General features: G+C 47.2%; 1 protein-coding gene across 1 annotated transcript in view; it reads right to left on the bottom strand.

Annotated features, from left to right (window-relative positions):
* Window positions 1–610: 610 nt before the first annotated feature.
* FBXO42 (F-box protein 42) overlaps window positions 611–19,727 on the bottom strand; it is a 75,130-nt gene continuing 56,013 nt past the window's right edge. The window contains exons 5-10 of the mRNA XM_004603369.3: window positions 12,876–13,029; window positions 11,039–11,149; window positions 8,305–8,401; window positions 7,776–7,832; window positions 6,686–6,802; window positions 611–5,329 (exon numbers count right to left, since the gene is read on the bottom strand). Of these exons, the coding sequence (XP_004603426.1) occupies window positions 4,214–5,329; window positions 6,686–6,802; window positions 7,776–7,832; window positions 8,305–8,401; window positions 11,039–11,149; window positions 12,876–13,029 (1,652 nt within the window). The 3' untranslated portion in view covers window positions 611–4,213. The remainder of the gene's footprint in view (window positions 5,330–6,685; window positions 6,803–7,775; window positions 7,833–8,304; window positions 8,402–11,038; window positions 11,150–12,875; window positions 13,030–19,727) is intronic.

Below are 19,727 nucleotides of genomic sequence, written 5' to 3'. Positions count from 1 at the left end.
TCACATGACCAGCTGTACGATCCCCCCAGCTCCCCCCCCCCGCCAGGTTAAGTACTATGCCGAGGAAGCAGGGTTAGATCTAGACCCACTGTGGCATCAGGTCTGCTGACAGTCGCCATGTGCGACACTGGGCCATGTCCTCTGGGCGGGCGGGGGGGGGGGGGGCAGAGAGCGGGAGGGGGGTATCATCCTGACCCCGGGGCCTCTGCTCTAAGCCCCTCATGTCTCTCGGGGGCCTACACAGCAGGTGGCGCTGTTCTGAAACACCAAGTCCTTTGTGCATCTTCACTAGGAACTGGCACTGGCATCTGGGAAGGGCAGTCTCGACTCCTCTACCAGAAATCACAGCTTCCTAGACTGGAAGGATTCTCGTCCCAAATACTGGTTTTTTGTTTGTTTGTTTGTGGGCCACACCCGGCTGCAGTCAGGGCTTACTCCTGGCGGACCTGGGGGACGATATGGGGTCTCAGGTACTCAAACCCTGGTTGGCCGCATGCAAAGCAGTGTCCTGCCGGCTGTACTATCACTCCAGCCCTCCCCAACTACCCTGTTCCTCCAATTCCAACTGCTATCACGGCTTGCTTTCAACTAATGAGACAACTCAGACAAGTCTGTCCATTTTGTTTTATTTGTTAAATTGCTAAAAAGTCATCAGGGGTAAAACATTAACCAAAAAAAAAAAAAAAGAAAAGAAAAGAAATCGACAGATTTAAATATCAGTGAAATCCACTTTTCATTCCTACACTGTTATGTGCCTAAAATGATCATCTCAGGGGACGTCTCCCGGGACTCCTGAGTCGTGAGGGGACATCACTCACAGCACCAGCTTCGCCAGGGCACGCGGTGTGCGCTGACAGGACCCCTGGTTGGTGGGAGGGGAGAGTGAGGCGAGAGGAGAGACGGAACCAACACCGAAGGGCGAGTCTCATCAGACAATGAGCAGGGGGAGCCGAGCTGCTTCCAGGACAGCATGCAGGACATGCCTTCTGTGGTGTTCGGGGGGAGGCTGTGGGGGGCGAGGCCTGGGAGCTCCATGTCCTTGCCCCTGGGTATGTCCAGATCCTCCCTCTCAGACAATGCCAAGCAGAGGTTATCACCATGCCAGGATCACAAGGACAAGGACCGACAGACAAAACAAACAGGAGTAATCACTTGGGGGTGGGGTGGGGGGCAAGGAAAGAAGCAAGGCAGAAGGGAATCCGGAAAGACCAAGTGAAAGGAGAGGGAAGCATCCCTTCGTTCTCCATCAGCGGGTGGCTTTCTGTCCTCCAAAGTCCAGACTTCTAAAGCTGGTTTCCTTTCGTCATCTTCTTTCGTGTCTTAAGAGTCCCAGCACAGTTCCTAGGATAGGCCACGATTTCGACATAAAACTCAAAGTCGATCGATCCGCAGAGGACTGGGAAGAGTTAAGTCCAACATTGCCTGACATGTAAGTTTGAGCTTGCTTAGAGGCTTAGTGTAGGGGGAGGGTGGCTGATGTGCCCCAGCCCACCTAACTGCAGAAGGGGAAGAATACAAACGGGAAACATCGAACCCTCTGCTGCACAGCCTGCAAAAGGAGTGAAACAAGAGGCGCTAGTGAGGATGGGGGAGAGGCTACAATTCTCACAGGAGCTCAGCCAGGCGGCTGGTGAAGTCGGGATGGGGGGAAAGGCACACTCGCAGGGGCTAATGGAAGGGGTTAAAGCTTCAAGTAGAAACAAAATGCATTCTGAATACTTAAATACTGATACATATTTGCTTCAGGTGCTCCTGAGGGTTTAAAATAGCATATTTTGTCTAATTTTCCCCCCAGTGAATTTTAAGACAAAATTGGCATCATGTCAAAACTGGAGTTAGGGCGCAGTCTGCTCTGCTGGGGAATGCTCACCTCAGCAGACAAGCCGAGGCTGCTGAGGAGACAGTCACCTGGACTGGTCTGCCGCCTCCCAAGGGCCATGGCCACAGGCCCTGGGAGCCACCAAGACGGACACCAGCAGCTGCACGCAGGGCAGAGTTTCCTCCAAGGCTGTAAACAGACAGTCCGTCTCCGAGAGGGGCGGGCAATACTGGGGTTCTGAGGCCTCAGCTGGGAACTTGCCAGGAGAATCGGCCTCCCTCTGGCCTACCTCCTTGAGGGAAGGAAAAGGGATCCACGAGTTAACAGCTGGCTGATGAAGACCACAGGACAAAGGGAAAGACGAAGTTACGCATCTGATTCCTCAGGCTTCCAAATACTTTAGATTCAAACAGGAAGTGAGTTTGGAGGCACGGTCCATGCACAAATGCAATGTCACAAACAAGGTTCGGCGTTAGCAGCGAGGTCCGCTTTGCTCATCTTCTAGGCTAGCTCTCTCTTTGTAAAGAAGGACCCCACGTGAGCTCACAGTCTTTGCCAAAGGACTCACAACAGCCCCCGGAACAGGGACTGGGAAATCGCGGCGCCCAACTACAAGCAGCTGCACATGGTCGCAAAGAGGCACGTGGCAGTTTCCTCAGCTGAGGGAGCACGGATCCCTCCCCGTGAGCCGGCCCTTTCCTGTGCTTGGCACCAGGGGGTTTTTCCCACCAAGACCACACTGTAAAAAGCTACTGATGAGGGGAAAGGATTCAACATGATGTAACAAGAGAAAACACGCTTATCAGACAGCCTGCAGAGAGCTGGCTGAGGGCCAGGACTCAGGGCCAGCTGCATCAGGCTTGTGCTTGGGAACTGCGAGCAGGAAAAAGAGGAATATGGGGATGGAAGCTATGAGGTTTTAAAATTTTAGATCCATAAGGCAAAAAAAAAAAAATCCTCTTTCTACATAGGAGTCGCCAAAATCCACATTTGAGGGATACCATTTGACTTCTTTTGAGGTTTCCTAAGCCTGGGCCATGATTTAGAGGCTGGTTAATTTGTTACTTCATCTATCAACTCATGAAATGCTCTAGTTGGCTGCGCCTTCTGAGAGGCTGTGAAAGTCGGAAACCGTGTCTGGGAGACACACAGGTAGGCCCTGCTTCTGAGGCTGGCTTCAGAGAAGAGGCTACACACGAAATTCTCAACCCAAAAACCAGTCAAGGGCCAGGTCCCCTCAAGAATAGATGTCACAAGGAGAAAAATAATTTCTTGGAGGAAATGTTGGTGGAATTTTTTTTCTGGGTCAATTTCTACATCCTACTAACATAATGAATGTGCCCAACAAGTGTTTCCAAGTGTAAAGCAGCCCACAGAGTATCTTTGGATGCTTCAAGGATTTCTCACCATAGTAACACTAGAGAAAGGGTTCCAGAGCTATTTCCGAGAGATTTCTCTGGGCACCTGCATTCTGTGAAAGAAAAAAGAAACGAGAAAGGTTTCCAGGAGGGGAGGGGACGGAAAGAAGAGGAAGAAATATACGGAAGAAGTAGCCTCTGAGACTCAAGTTTGAAAGGAAGTAAAGAAAGAAAACAAATGTGGATTTTGGCAACTTGCAACCAAAACACAGTTTTCAGAAAAATTCCACACACAGACAACAAAACATGTTTTGAGATATGGAGGGAGCGCTCCAAAGACCAACAGACACGAGGTGGACAGGCATTGCCACGGAAACAAGGTTTCACGATGATCCTGGCACGGACACACACCCTAGCTGGCTGTCGCTCCTCAGACAGGACAGGCAGACGGGGCCAGGTGAGGGCACGGCTGCAAAGAGATTTCACGGGCCCTCGAGTTTGCAGAGAGAGGGAAGGACAGTTTCCTAAAAGTGACTTTTACCCTGCCAGCACCTAAAGCTGTGAAATCAGAATCCTCCACTGTGTACTCGACACACACGGGCCCTTTCCTTCTTCTAACTCTGAGAAGGCCACAGAGAGATTTACAGAGGGCTCTTCAGTTTACTGAGGAAAGTTCGGCTAGCGAGCTGTTCCCGGAAAGTCTTGGTCTAGTTACCAGCAAAGTAGAAAAAGGCAGCACAGCCTCTGCTAAAACACAGCAACATTTTTTTTTTTTAAATCTATCTGAACCAGGACAGAGATCTCTCCCTCTTTGTAAACAGAGTTGGCTATATAATATATATTTATATATTTATATATAATTTCTTTCTTAATGGAGATTTGATCCCAGCCTAGAGTGAGTGAGTTGGGAATTGGGGTTTTGGTTTATGGGAGAGGAATTCTGTCCTTTTGTCTTCCCCAATTCTCAGTCCAAATGCTTATGCATTGGAAACTTCAAATTAAAAGCCACAAAAAAGGGAAACGGGTTCAGAGCACATTATCTCTTTGCTCGCACAAAGTACAAGGCGTTTGTTTTTGGATAGTACTTCACATTCTGCTTCTTGTCCATGAGTCCTCCAAAGATGATGAGCTCCCCCCTGCCCTGCACCACTGTGTGCAGGCTGGTTTCAGGCGGCCCGACCACAGAGCTGCTATTAAATACTTTCCATTTGACCCTCCCCTTTTCCTTAGTGTCTTTAATGTCCAGCACGTACATCTGCATGGGCTTGCAGTTCATACTCTGGTACAAGGGCTTACCAACATTTAGCGACTGTGGCGGGTGGTGGCCCAGGCGGCGGGCAATGGGAGGTAAGGAATGTCCGTCTCCTTGGGCAGGCCCCGGGCGAGGAATGGGCACGGTCTCGCCACTGCTCAGGTTCTGGCTCCCGGGGGAGCCCGGAGAAGACCCCAGCGGGGGACTGAGAGCCGCAGAGGCTGAGGGGCCTTTGGCGGGCATCGCCTTGATGGCTTCCAGGCTCCGACGCAGGGCCCCTGGGGAGACGGCTCCGGCCAGGGCGCTGGCCACGTGTGGCGGGGTATGCACACCGTTCGTCTGTTCAGGAGGGTGCCTCACACTCCCCCCCACTGTCCTGCTGTCCACGCCGTCCGTGTGATTGCTACTGGAGGTGGGTTTCAGATCCCAATTCAGATCTATGGAGCCTAGCCTCAGATCTTTCTGATCTGGCAGTGACCCACGCCGGGGGCCCAGAGAGAGGCCCATCTTCAGCTCATAGCCTTCGGTGGCGGACGGGGTGCTAGGAGAGATGGCCTGCACAGGACTGTCCAGGGAAGAGCCACCAACAGCTGCTGTTCCTGGAGACAAACTCCCGCCATTGAGGACGGGGGAGCCGTCACCTCTGGCTGGGGACAGGCTCCCTTCCCGGGAACTCGAGGGGGTCTGTCTCTGAGCCCTGGGCCGCAGCGTTCCCCAGCGGCCGTTAACACAGGGGGCTTCCTCCAGGCTCCGGACTGGAGACTGAGAGCGGTACTCTCGGGTTTCGGGAACCAGGGCCGGAGGAGTGGCACTGATGGGTGACGGGCGAGAGTTCAAACTCGGGCTGAGTGGGGCTCTCCCACTAGGAGCCTGGCTGAAGACCACCACACACTGCCCCACCTGGAAGAGAGAATGTTCTGGGCTCAGTTCTGACCACTCATCCGAACATTTTGCTTATTTACTTAGGGATGGGGGGGAAGCCCAAACCCAGGTGTTTGGGGCCTCATCCGGCAGTGCTCAGGGGATCTCTACGGGGTGCTGAGGATTTAACCAAGCTCAGCCATGAGTGAGGCAAGCTCTGAAACCCCCACACTGTCTTGCGAGTCCCCAAACATTTTATACTGAGCATCTGTCTGGATGTGCCAGGCATTTTGAGGGTAACTGAGACAGGGAGACAGACTTAATGTATTCTGGCCATCAGGCTGGGAGCAGGGCATATATAGAAACAATGTGATACGTGCTATCACTTACAGTGGAGAAAGGAACTAGTTTTTGTTTGACCCAAGTTAAGTTTTCTCATCTAGTGGGAAACACATGTGAGAAAAATGATGCTCAGGGCATACAGGAAATGGAGCTTGGAGAGCCTGAATTTCAAGCTTATGGTCCTGAGTTCAAGTCCCTGGGGTTCCACCTGTGCAGGGCACAACCCTTGCAGCTCTGCTGTCCACGATTCCTTCACATGGCACTGCAAGCGATTCCCAGCTGCTCTGTAGCCAGGCACACAAAAACATCACAAAAAACGGGTTTGACTCTCAATGAGGAGCAGGGCCCAGAGGTGCACACACTCGTGTGAACACCACAGTGACCCCTCCTTCCAGGAGCACACAGCCACCTTGAGAGTCTCAATGAAGGGTGTGGCCCTGAGAGCAAATACAGAGCACCACAACCAAAAATGTGCTTGTGGTGCACACACAACCCCAGTATCACAATAAAGAGAAGGGGGTGAAATCTAAAAGCTATGGTTAATGTTCAAATTATTATTATATTATTATTTTGCTTTTTGGGTCACACCGGTGATGCACAGGGGTTACTCCTGGCTCGTGCACTCAGGAATTACTCCTGGCGGTGCTCAGGGGACCATATGGGATGCTGGGAATCGAACCCAGGTTGGCTGCGTGCAAGGCAAATGCCCTACCCGCTGTGCTATTGCTCCAGCCCCCATTTATTATTTTTTTTGAAGCAGGGCCCACAACTGATGGTGCTCAAGGCCTGTTGTTGGCTCAGCGCTCAGGGCTGGCACCTGGCAGGCTAGAGAAACCATATGGGGTGCTGGGGATCAAACTTGGTCGGCCACGTGCAAGGCAAGCACCCGACCCGCTGTACTATCTCTCTGGCCCATTATAATGTCCACTTCTTTTGGGATAATTTCTACTTCTACAAATGCCACAGTATTTTCTACTTCCATACACACTTGCTCAGAAATCTAAGCTGATCTGGCCTCTAGGGCCTCTCCTGCTCCATTTGGTGGCCACTTACCCGACAAGCCGGGTGGCACCAGAGCTCTGGAGCCCCGTGATCTTCATTTTCGACCTTCAGAGGCTGCCAGGCCCAGGGACCTGAGTGCATGTGCAGCAACCAGGCATCCTTGAACAGCTGTAGAGAAGGACCAGTAACAAGTCAGGAAGAGGAGAAGACACAAAGACCTGAACTCTCAAAGCTGTACCATCTGATCTAGAGTCTGTAGACTCCTCAGAAAGAAAAGCAAAGTCTTCGCCTATTTGTTCATGTCTTCATTTAGTAATATATTGCCACTGGCCTGACATATGAAACTGTGCTCTGTGTGTGTGAGAGAGACAAGAGTCAAGTGGTTCTGAATTTTAAGTGGTTCTGAGTTTTGCCTGCGGCTGGGGGGGGAGAATGTGTGTGTGTGCGCGCGCGCATGCGCGCACACGAGCACATGCTTCTATTGGAAAAGGATAGGAGGGCAGACGATACATGTTTGTAACTTTCTGATCCTGCATTTTAAAATTCCAGGTGAACTCTGGCAAGCAGCACTACTTTTTTAGCTTTACCCCTCCTTTGAAAGGAAAGAAGGTGGGGGAGGGAGGGAGGGAGGGAAGGAAGGAGGGGAGGGGAGGGGAGGGAGGGGGGGGGGAGAGAGAGAGAGAAAGGAAAAGAAAGAAAGAAAGAAAGAAAGAAAGAAAGAAAGAAAGAAAGAAAGAAAGAAAGAAAGAAAGAAAGAAAGAAAGAGGAAAAAAGAAAGAAAGAAAGAAAGAAAAGAAAGAAAGAAAGAAAGAAAGAAAGAAAGAAAGAAAGAAAGAAAGAAAGAAAGAAAGAAAGAAAGAAAGAAAGAAAGAAAGAAAGAAAGAAAGAAAGACGGAAAGAAGGAAAGAGAAAAAAGAAGATAAATGGCAGCAAATCTAGAGAGGAGAAGAACATAGATTAAGAGACAGATGTCTCAGATTAAAAGCAAACTCCCTGTAAAAAAATAAGAGCTCAGAACAAGCCCACTGCGCTCCATCCTCGCCCAGGTGGGAAGTGCACTCTCTAAATGAAATAACACAAAAATGGTCTTGTGAAAAACGGTAAGCAGCAAGTGCAGGGGCTGCACATCACCCCTACTCACAGCATTGGGGCCGCCGCACCCTCCGAGGATTAAAATAGTTGTATCATCTATGACGATCTGGAGAGAGGAAGAAACAGAAAATAAGCCGACAAAGACACAGGCACCTGACCTCCTGGCCCCCAGTGGTGTGTGAAAATAGCCTAATCTGCCCAACTCCCAAGTGAGAGCACTCGGGTGACCCCACGCTCTCCATTCTCCCAAACCAGGCCAATTCAGAGCCTTGGGAACAAATTACTGGTGCACCCGAACAGATGCAATTTTTGCTCATCAAATCACTAACATGCACACCGGCCACATAAAAGTCAGAGCTCTCTCGAGAAGTGAAACAGCAGTGCTTTGGGAGAGGCATAATAGAATTTGCTATGCGTAAATACAATCCAGCAGAGGTTGAAAAATACCAGCACAAAAGAATGATAAATTCTCTGGTTTATTTATGCATGATGGCATCTTACCTGACTCCCTCTTCCCTCTCAGGTCCTAACAGAGAGAGGCTACAGAGTACTGAACAGTTATCTTAATGACTGCACACCTGAGATTGGCCGCCCCGAGGATGAGGACTGGGGCCGGAAATGTTCGGCTTGGACCAGGCCCACTGCTCAAGGTCAAGAACCCAGACATCATTGCTCCTGTAAGACAAAGATGCTAGGATGAAGCCAGGAGCACCACTTACACCTTATGAGCTAATACAAATGAATTACATTCGGGGGCTATACAATGGGTAGGATACTTGCCTTGCACACAGCTAACCCAGGTTCAATCTCCAGCATCCCATATGGTCCCACAAGCCCTCCAGGAATGATTCCTGAGTGCAGAGCCAGGAGTAACCCCTGAGCATTGCTGTGTGTGGCCCAAAAACCAAACCAACAACAACAAAAACAGTTAGTTGGAGAGATAGTACAGAAGATAAGGCACTGCAAGCTGCCAACCCAGGTTTAAATCCCTGGCACCAAACTATGGGGTATCAGAGATCACCCCAGAGCACAGAGGCTGGAGAGTCCCTGAGCACAGTTGGCTGAGCCCTCTCCCCAAAAAGAAACAAACAAAAAAATAATTGGTGACAGGAGGAAATGACTTAGGTACAGATAAGGTCTTTCAAGAGCAAAAACTACAGGAGAAAAAAATTATTCCAACAAAAACAAACAAAAAACCCCCCAACAAAACTCCAGCATTATCCAGGACATAAAAATTCTACCCACAGAAAGTAATTTCACCAGGCTAAAGAAAGAAGTAGTTTTATCAAGGACAAATGGACATTTTCAGCCTTTTCAGGAGTGGCAGAGCAAAGATGACCCTGGATTGCAGTTTCTCTTATTTTAGGGTCACCTCCTGAAAGTCATTTATTCACACATACAGCACCTTAAATCCCAAACCCTCTCACATAGAGTACCCTCACATAGAGGGTGACTCAAAAGATTTTTATAAAGAGACAGGTGGAGAGTGAAATAAGGAAAAGGGATTTGAGCCGTGAGTCGTTTCTTCAGACTGCGAGGACACGGCCACTCTTGCCAAGTCTGAGACAGCCATTCACGGAATTGCTCTGGCCCTGGGCTGTGGTCTCATCTAGTCAACTGTGGCCAGAGGATGGGAGAAAAACCTCACAGAAGCGTGTCAGACCTAACAGTGTTTTTGCTCTATCTCTTTCCCCCAACTCAACCCATTTAGACAGTAAACCATATGCCTTATCCTGTCAATTTACCCCTCTCCTTCTCTAAAGTCCTAAAGGGCATAAGCTGGAGGGCTGGAGTGATAGTGCAACAGGGAGTGCGCTTGCTTTGCACACGGACAAGCTGGGTCTGATCTCTGGCATCCCAGAGGATCCCCTGAGCATCGCCGGGCGTGATTCGGGAGCACTGCTGGGTGTGGCCCCAAAACAAAAACAAAAAGACAAAGAGATATACTGGATCATAAAAAGCAGAAGGTAAAAACACTCTGCTTCTTAGGAGGTGGCCTTCTGAAACAGGGAGAAATAGGAAGTACCACTAGAATCTGATCCCACTGAAAATCAGGGACCAGAAGATTCTCTACACAGTCCTGATTTTATGGAGAAAGTCTTTCAACTTAATTTTCTAGGTGATCAGAAAATGGAATGCGAGGATGAGAGTGATGTAATTGGATTAATTAGAAGTATGTCCAGAAGGGGGCTGGATCGATAGCACAGCAGGTAGGGCGTTTGCCTTGTACGAGGCTGACCCAGGTTCGATTCCCAGCATCCCATATGGTCCCCTGAGCACCGCCAGGAGTAACTGCTGAGTGCAGAGCCAGAGTAACCCCTGTGCATCTCCAGGTGTGATCCAAAATGCAAAAAAAAAAAAAAAAAAAGTATGTCCAGAAATAGCTACCTTTTCTTAGTTTTTTTTTTCGTTTGGGGGGGTGGGGGGAGGTTGGGCAAGAAGTTAGAGCACATTCCACGGTGCTATACTCAGGAGTGATGTCTAAAGATGTTTAGGGGACCAAAGTGCCAGGGATGAACTAGGGCCACTGTTAAAGTGACTGCATGCAAGGCAAGTTCCTGATCTCCTGTACTATCTCTTTAACATCTTCTTTTTTTTTTTGGTGGGTGGCACACTAGACTGTGCTCAGGGGTCATTCCTGGAGGGCTCAGGGGATCACATGAGTTGCATGGTGACTGAACCCAGGCAGTCTTTGTGTATAAGGCAAGCACCTTACCTGCTGTACTATCCTCTAGCGCCCCCCCCTTTTTTTTTTGGCCATTGTTTAGCTGGTGCCCCAAGCTGTGCTCAAGGAACCAGGGCCTAGGGATCACTCCTGGGAACTCTTTGCCAACTGGACCAGTCATTCAATGCTGGGGCCCAAGGACGCATCGCTTCTCGGGTCCCTCGGCCCCCTGCCAGTACAGGCTCTCACACAGCAGTGCCTGGAGAACAACACGGTGCCAGCCCAGGCCCCCCACATGCAGCCACTACTCGAGGCCTGTGTGCTATCTCCCCTGCCCTAAAAATTATTATTTTTATTATTACTATTATAGAGAAGAGCCATACCCAACAGAGCTGGGGGTGAGTAGGGCCATTCTCGGCAATTCAGGCCTGGTGGTTTGGTGCTCAGGTCCGAGGCTCAGTGCTGCTGGAGTACCTGGGGGCCACCAGGGCCATTACTCGGTAATGCTCAGGGGCTAGGCGGGAACAGGAATTGAACTCAAGGTACCCTGAGCTGCCTTCCCACCCCTTATTCAACTTTGTGATCTGTTACTCTCAGAAATATGGACCTTCAAGGTGACACAGACAGATTAAACCAAATACACTTACATTTGTCGAGATCCTAAGGAGCCTCCAAAGACAATCATCTTATCATCTATCACACAGGAGGAATGGCCGGCCATGGGAGGTGGCCCATGGGTGGTCACAATACAGTTCCACCTGAAAGAAAAGGGGAAGCCAAGAAGTCAGCAACTTACACACACACACACACACACACACACACACACACACACACACACACACACACACACACACACACATCTCACACCTGACAATTCTCAGGGCTTACTCCTGGCTTACTCAGGGATCACTCTTGGCAGTATTGACAATATGCAGCATTGGAGGTCAAACTGGGGTCAGCTGCATGCAAGACAAATGCCTTATCCATTGTACTCTCTCTGGTCCATTTATATATTCAAGGTGGAAAAACTAAAGTAGGCACACACATATATATATGTATATATATGCGTATATGTATTTTTTTTTTTTATTTGGGGCAGCTTATTCATGGTTCTGTACTCAGGGTCAAACCTGGATTGGCCTCGTGCAAGCTATTGCCTTACTACTGTATTTTCTCTCCAGCCCGGGCATCCATCTGAAGTGATAATCTTATCACCGTCCATACAGACAAACTGCTAATAACAGACAGAATAGCAGGTTAGGAAAGGAGGGCTAGGGGCGAGAGAAATAGTACCACAAGTAAGGTTCCTGCCTTGCATGCTGTAACCCCAGCCTTATTCCCAGAACTATTTATGGTCCCCTGTGCCCCACCAAGAATAATTCCTGAGTGAAGAGAAATGAATCTTGAGCACATTCAAGTGAGGCTCAAAAGTAGTGGTGGGGGAGGTGACTTAAGGCATTCACGACTTTTCTAAAATCCTGATCAAGCCACACTCACTTTCAGGGCCAGAGGGATAGCACAGGGGTGAAAGCACTTGTTCTCCAGGAGAGCAACCCTGGCTGGATCTCTGGCATTGTATGTTCCCTGAGCATTGTCGGGGGTGACCCCGGAGCGGAGAGCTGCCGCAGCCTCCAGCACAGTGGCTGAGTATGGCCCAAAACTAAAAACGAACTAACCAACAGAAAGGCCATATTCACTGGCAAGTTCTCAAAGTGTGTGTTGGCTCAGAGGTAGAGTGGAGAGATGAGAAGACGAAAAAGGGTTTCTATCGAGGCTGTGGTGGGCGCCAGCCCCGCCTGCTGAAGGCGCACCCCCTCCACTTCTCTTTTCTATAACCCTGATTAGTACAGCCGAAAGTCCCGACTTAGTCCAAGCATTGGTGTCAATCAAGCAATGATTATCAAACAAAAGACGGGTTTGAAAAATAAGCAGTGTTGAGAACAACAGTAGGAAGGAAGGAATCATCTGGATTTACAACTGGGGTGTTAGCAGCCCAAACTAAAGAGAACCTTGTTCTTCATCTGGTTCTCTCATTTTTTCAAGAAAGCGCTATAAATGTCTTCTTCAAACTAAGGGTACTTTCAGATTCTGAGGTCACCGGCTAACACTTTAAAACTAGGCAAAAATTTGTGCATATGTAAATATTTCTCCTTGGAGAAGAAGTCCGTAGTTCTCATCAATCAAACTGCCGGAGATTCCTGGACACACAGAGAAAATAAGGAGTCCATCCATGTACAATAAGTCAGGGGCCAGGTGATAGTCCAGCTGTGTGGGTTTGGTTCTGGTACACAGGGTCCATGCCCCAGCCCTGCAGGCCCCAAGCCCCTCTGGGTGTGACCCCAAGCAGCATCACAGCCTCTGGCTCTGGTGGGGTGCCTGTCGGCTCAGGCCTCCTGAGCACCACTTAAAACCCCCATGTACCCCAAATAAAATAAATACAATAAGAAATTTTATTTCCAACTAAAACTTATCTTTGTGTCTTACCAGTTTTTCGAGGGAGAGTAGGTATGTATTTCATCAAAGAATCTCTCTGGTTGGTGCAGGGGATAAGGGCTTGGCCGCGTCCAGCCACCAAACAGCACCAGCAGGTCCTTGTATACAACCAGAGTCGCTCCAGCTTTGGGGGAAGGGTAGGACCCTGAGAGGAGTCGTGAACAGCACAGTTAGGACTCGGGGTCTCATCACACCATCAGGAAGGTGGTCTATGAACTGATTTTCCCTCCCAGAGCCACAAAACCAGTATCATAAGGGATACAGAACAGAAGGAGGAAAAACAAACTCGATCTGAGGGCTTGATATGGGGGGTTAGAGGGAACCAATCAACACGTCAATTTATACTTCTATTATAATTACAATAGAGAAACCCGAGTTAGAGGAAAGTCATTTAATCTCTCTCAGGCTTACTTTGCTCCTCTGTCTGGAATTAGGAATGAGCACTTATCTCCTACAGCTAGTGTGAGTATTTTATTTATTTATTTATTTTGCTTTTTTGGGTCACACCCGGCACTGCACAGGGGTTACTCCTGGCTCTGCACTCAGGAATTACCCCCTGGCAGTGCTCAGGGGACCATATGGGATGCTGGGAATCGAACCCGGATCGGCCGCTTGCAAGGCAAACACCCTACCGGCTGTGCTATTTCTCCAGCCCCAGCTAGTGTGAGTATATTAAACAATAACTTCAAACATCTAGCTCAACACAGCTCCTAGTACAAAGCAGATGCTCAATGAATGCTGGCTCTCATTACCATCCCTTTAATAAGCTTAATAGAAAGCACAGAGAACAGAATATAAGGGATTTGGGGATACAAAAAGACTAAATACCTGGGCACAATTTACACAGCTGTTGCCAAACATAAGTGAAAAGGAAGCAGATGCTATTTTTGTTTGCACTGTGAATCAGACATTAACTTAGTAGTCTCTGGGCACTAGCTATGGGACTCTCTAGCATAAGATGAGCGCATCTGTTTGGTTCTGAAGGCTCAATACAAAGGCATTTCAATGAAACCAAGAGTAGCCCATTTGGGACCTTGGGCTGTGTTGACCAAATTTTTAAACAAAAAAAAAAAAAATGAGAGAATCATGAATATCTCACAGGAACATGATATTTCACAGCTGCTTTGTCTCTGAAACAGCAATTATTATTTGCTCCCAATCCCTAATCCCACAGGCTACATTTAGTTTTCAAGATCAGAATAATCTGTCTCAATACCTAGGCGTCAGTAAGCACTGGAATATTATTGTTACTACTTTGGTTTGGGGGTCACACCTGGAGGTGCTCAAGGTTTATTCCTGGCTCTCTGCTTGGGGATCACTCCTGGTAGGCTCAGGGGACCATATGGGGGGCCGGGAAATAAACCCAGGCCAAACATGTGCAAGGCAAGCGGCCTACCCGTTGTGGCTCCAGCCCCTGAAATGTTTGTTGTTGTTGCTAAAGCTGCAGGATCCGTTTCTCAAAGAAAATCGTACGCAGAAGGAACCCCAAGAAGGAACCCCAAGTAGTACAGCAGTTCAACTACTCCAGTTATTTACTTATCTATTTTTTTTTTTTTCTGGATCACACCTGGCAGTACTCAGGACTTATTCCTGGCTCTATCCTTAGGGATCACTCCTGGTGGGCTTGGGGGACAATGTGGAGTACTGGAGATCAAACCCGGGTTGGCTGTGTGCAAAGCCAAGTGTCCTACCTGCTCTAGTATCTCCTCAGCCCTGTGAACTGCTCCAAGTTAGTATTGCATCCCCTTTCTACCAAAGGTTATGGGATCCAATTTCAAAACCCTTGCATAGGTCCACAGGCTTTGTTGGGAGTCCTTGGATGGATCCCTGGCACCACATGTCCCTAAGCACTGCCAAGAAAGACCCCTGAGCACAGAGCTGGGAGCAGCACCTCACTTCATTCCCTCAGCTTAGCCAGGTACTACCCAAAAGGAGCCACCCCTCTGCCCACCCTCAAAACAGACTGCAGGCTTTTAAGTCAATTTGCCAAGGGTCAGATTCCAGTCCTCCCAAATAACAAGTAAAACTCAGGCCATTTACCACACCTCTCCTGCCTCAGTTTCCCTACTTATAACATATCAATAGCACTTGCCTTCAAAAAGTAGTTCTAAGAATTAAAAAGAATCAAACCATATAATTTGTTCCCGGACCCCTGCCAGAAGTAATTCCTGACTACAGAGCCAGGTGTAAGCCATGAGCACCGCTAGGGGTGGCTCCAATACAAAATGACCAAAAAGCTACACTATGAAAATATTTTTATATGACTAACAGCTATCTATATAAAAAAGAAGTCACTTTAAGCCCCCCAAAGGTAATCAATTACACTGAACATGATTTGTAAACAAAACAAAACAAACAATGGCTACACAGAATTAGATGCAAGGGCCAGAGAAAGCACACAGAGGGTAGGCTCTTGCCTTGCGTGAAGCCCCCCTATCTTGGTCCTCAGCACCCCAAATGGTCCCATAGCACCACCAGGAGTGACCCCTGAGGACAGAGCCAGGAGTAAGCCCTGAGTATTACTAAGCATGACCTGCTGCCCCACCTCACCCCACAAAAAATTCCAGTGTTTGAAAACTGAAGATAAACTGTAGAGTGTGTGTAGAATGCTCAGGGCGTACTCCTGAATCTGTGCTCTGTGATTGTCATGTGGTGTCAGGCATTAAAACACAGGCCTCCTGCATGCAAAACACATGGCGGGTCATTAAGTTCTCTCTCTGGCCCAGAGGATGATCTTCCTAAAATTTAACTATGTAAATTACAGACCTGGAGTAAATGGAGAGAGAAGCAAACTGAACAGACGGCTATTCTTAGGCCCTCTTTCTCTCCACAAGGCTCTGGGTCACACACTACCCCAAATTCATGACCTGTTGCTCCTGGCTCTCTGGTCTAAACGAAGGTAAACTGGGACCAGTGACAATGCTGTGTTAATTCTGAACGATTATTTTAGGCAGGGGATTTCTGAAATGACTTCTCAAATGACTTTCTCATTTAGAAAGCCAAAACCTTTCCCTCTAACTTGTAATCCCAAGCAATGAGAGTAATCCTTTGTATAGCATTCCAAGGTTGTTTAATGTCACAAATGAAAATGTCAACTTCAGTCCCTAATTTAACTATCTTGATAAATAATAGTGTTACACTAAAAGTTAACTTAATTGTGCTCCTCCATTAATTTATAAGCAAAGTGTAAAAAAGAAAATATTTCTAAGCACTGGCAAGACACAGAAATCTCCCTCTTAGAGATTAGTTCTTTTCAATCAACTTTATTTCTAGTTCTTTTCTTTTGGGCCATACCTAGTGATGCTCAAGGGCTGCTACTGGAGGTTTTGGGGGGACCATATGGGATGCTGGGGATCTATCCGGGTCAGCTATGTGCAAGGTAAGCATCCTACCAGCTATCTTTCCAGCCCACCTTTTTTTCTACTTCTTAAAAAATAAAAATAAGAAATCTCCCTCTCCATTTAGGAGGGCTATATTACTTAAGCAGAGCACTGGCTCTTAAAGGAATGAGAAAAACAATCAAGAAGACAATTTATAAGCAGGAAAGAAGGCACAGAATCTGACAGATGGGGTATGACTGATAGTAGAGCAGGCACAGTACCTGCCTTCACTGTGCCTGAACCAAGTTCAGTACCCAGACCCCGATACAGTCTCCTGAGCTCCGGCAGAAGGGATCCCTGGGCACAGAGCCAGGAGTAAGCCCAGAGCATGGATGGATGTGTCCCCCACAAAACAAACCTACAACAAAGGAATTCGCCGTATCACTTCTACCCAGTTCAGCAATGAGAAGTCATGACACTCAGTACGGAATTTTCTATGACCCCTGTATAAAATGTTTGCACTGTGCATAACTTACAACTTGGACACATTTTATTACTTTGGGAATCAATATGGGCCGGGAATATGGCATAGTGATTCAGCTCTGCCGGGATAAATGGTGGGATAAGTGGCGGCTTTCACATTCCCAGGAGCCCTGGGGCTGACCCTCTGACGCCCTGCTCCTCTCCTCTCTCACCCCCATAAATCCTGCTTCCTGTGGCAAAAAAAGGAGGATAGAAAGAAGAAACAACCAAACCATGACTATCCAGTAACAAGGGCTTGTTTCCTTTTTTTGCTTCTGAGCCTCCTTTGGCAGTGCTCAGGGGCTTCTTCCAGCTTTGTCCACGCAGCACTGGGGCTCACACCTGGGCCTCCTGCATGCAAAACACGTGCTCCAGCCCATTAAGCATCTCTGACTCAGAAAATAAGTTTGTTTTTAAAAAATGAATTCTATATAAACTAGTGATGGATAAAATGTCGGATCCTAAATTTGAAGAACCACAACTAGGTTCATGTAATGAATTCCATACAGTAACTCTGATGAACTCACACAATTTATTAAATCTTTATTAAAAACTCCTACCACCTTAGGACCAATTTGTGGGAACTCTAGCAAACTATGGCACACTCTGAACCAGCAGATACTCCACAATTAAAAGTACATCAATACCAGAGAGACATGCTATGGAATTAAACGTCCTTTTCTTCAAGAAAACTTACAAGAGAAGATTTTATGTTCACAAGGATATTTCTTTGCCTGTCTCCAAAATAATGAGGCACGCTGGGTCTCTAAATATTTATCTAATTTTCATTAAATCACAAAGGTAGAGGAAGAAAGGATATTGCTCATATCTAAGTTCTCATTAATCTCCACAAAGCCAAATAAAACTATTATGCTGTTGTTGTTTTGGGGCTATACCCAGAGGTGCTCAGGATTTACCCCTGGCCTTGCACTCAGGAATCACTCCTGGGGGTTCTTGGGGAATCATATGGGATGCCAGGGATCAAATCTGGGTGGGCCACGTGCAAAGAAAGCACCCATTGTACTCTCTCCCCCAAAACAATCAATTAGATGGACATAGTCCTCAAGCCTATTTCCCAGACTCAATCGCTGTCTTCATATAGTCCCATGCCCCTAATACACCAAAGACCATCTAATCATATAATAGATATAATCAATGAAGCAAATTTCAAAACAAGGCACGAGCCAAAAAGACAGCTGTGGGAAACCGGATAATCAGACAGGGACCCTACACACAGAACTAACATTCCCTAACGTTGTTAATTGGTTCAGATGTTTCCCAAGGTCTCTATGAAATTACAAATTTCACATGTGACAGAATTACAAGACAATCTTGTTTCTGCAAAGAAAATAAATGATAAAAGAGTGAAGCAATTCCAAATTCTGGTTTGTTTTTATACCATTCCCACAATTGTGGTTTCCATTCACACAGAATCCAGGACAAGAAGAGCAACTCAACTAATTCAAGAGAAAACAAGAACCTTAGTTTTAAGGGGGAATGCCTATATTTTATGTATGATTAAAAATTATTTTTACGTTGCCATACTGTCACCAGTAGTAATGAGTATTATTAATTCACTACTAAGGTGTCACAAACAACAACTAGGGCTGTAGTTCTCAAACTTAAGATGCTGGAGAACTTGTCACAACACAATGCAAGGCCCCAATTCAAACAACAGGACAATATTAACAGAAAGACGTGGTCTTCAAGTTACTGGACATGGGTAATTTTCTAACAAGTTCTCAGGTAATTCTGCTGTTTGGGAACTAGACTCTGAGAACAATGTTGTAGAAAGCTAAGGAGTAAATCTTTGACCCTGTTGGGCATGTTCCAAAATGACATCAAAAAGGTATGCAGTCATTGGTCACTCTTATTTCCAAGTTTATTTTTCTTAACACTAACTCTATTCAGACTTTTTCCTGTGCATACATACATTCTATATAAAGCTTTTATTGTTTTGCTTTTGGGGGGCCCACACCCAGTGATGTTCAGGGCACTTGAGTACTGGGGGTCGAAGCCACGTTGGCCGTGTACAAGGCAAGCTCCCTACACACTGCACTATGTCTCTGGTATAAGATGATGTATATGTATAAAATTATTTGTGATTTCTTGTTTTATTCTCAGGGCACACCTTGCAGGGTTCAGCGTTTATTCCTGGCTCTGTGCTCAAGGTTCACTTCTGGCAGTGCTCAGGGGGCCATATGATACTCTGCAAATCCAACTGGGTCAACTTCATGCAAACACCTTAACCACTGGGCTATCTTTTCAGTCCCTGTAAGACTACTGTAACCTTTATTGATAGGACAAAGGTTCAGAGTGGGTTTTCCTTGACAACGCTTCAAGTAAGGTTCTGAAAAGTACTACTCAGTATTTTGCATATACAAACACTGCCCTAGTTATTCTCACCTACACAGGTCACGGAACCAACATGCTGAAAAATTAAAGGAAAAAAATTGTTCCACCTTCTGGACTTTGGACAAAACCACTTTAAGAAAGACAGCAATAGGGCTGGGGATACAGCTCAGTGGCCAAGGATTTATCTTGTTTGTGCGCAGTCCCAGGTACAGTTTCAGGCACAACAGAAAAAAAATTAACAGAAAGACTTAACAGGAACACAAGTGGTTTGCAAACAGTTCTCATGACTGAAAGTTAAGAGAAATCTAACACTAGTAACTAGTAACTTAAAAGTGGTAAAATTTAGGGGCTGGAGGGATAGCACAGCGGGTAGGGCATTTGCCTTGCATGCGGCCGACCCGGGTTCAATTCCCAGCATCCCACATGGTTTGCTGAGCACCTCCAGGAGTGATTCCTAAGTGCATGAGCCAGGAGTAACCCCTGTGCATCGCCGGGTGTGACCCAAAAATAAAAAAAAATAAAATAAAAAGTGGTAAAATTTAGGGACGTGAGGAGAAAGAGATAGTCAAATGCACACAGTCTGGGTTTGATCCCTGGACCCTATATGGTCCCCCAAGCCCTGCCAGAAATAATCACTGAGTGCAGG

Source organism: Sorex araneus, chromosome 5 (assembly GCF_027595985.1).
Source record: "Sorex araneus isolate mSorAra2 chromosome 5, mSorAra2.pri, whole genome shotgun sequence".
NCBI classification, from domain to species: domain Eukaryota; kingdom Metazoa; phylum Chordata; class Mammalia; order Eulipotyphla; family Soricidae; genus Sorex; species Sorex araneus.
The sequence above is the reverse complement of the archived record's forward strand: the minus strand, read 5'-3'. Positions and strand labels throughout refer to the sequence as shown.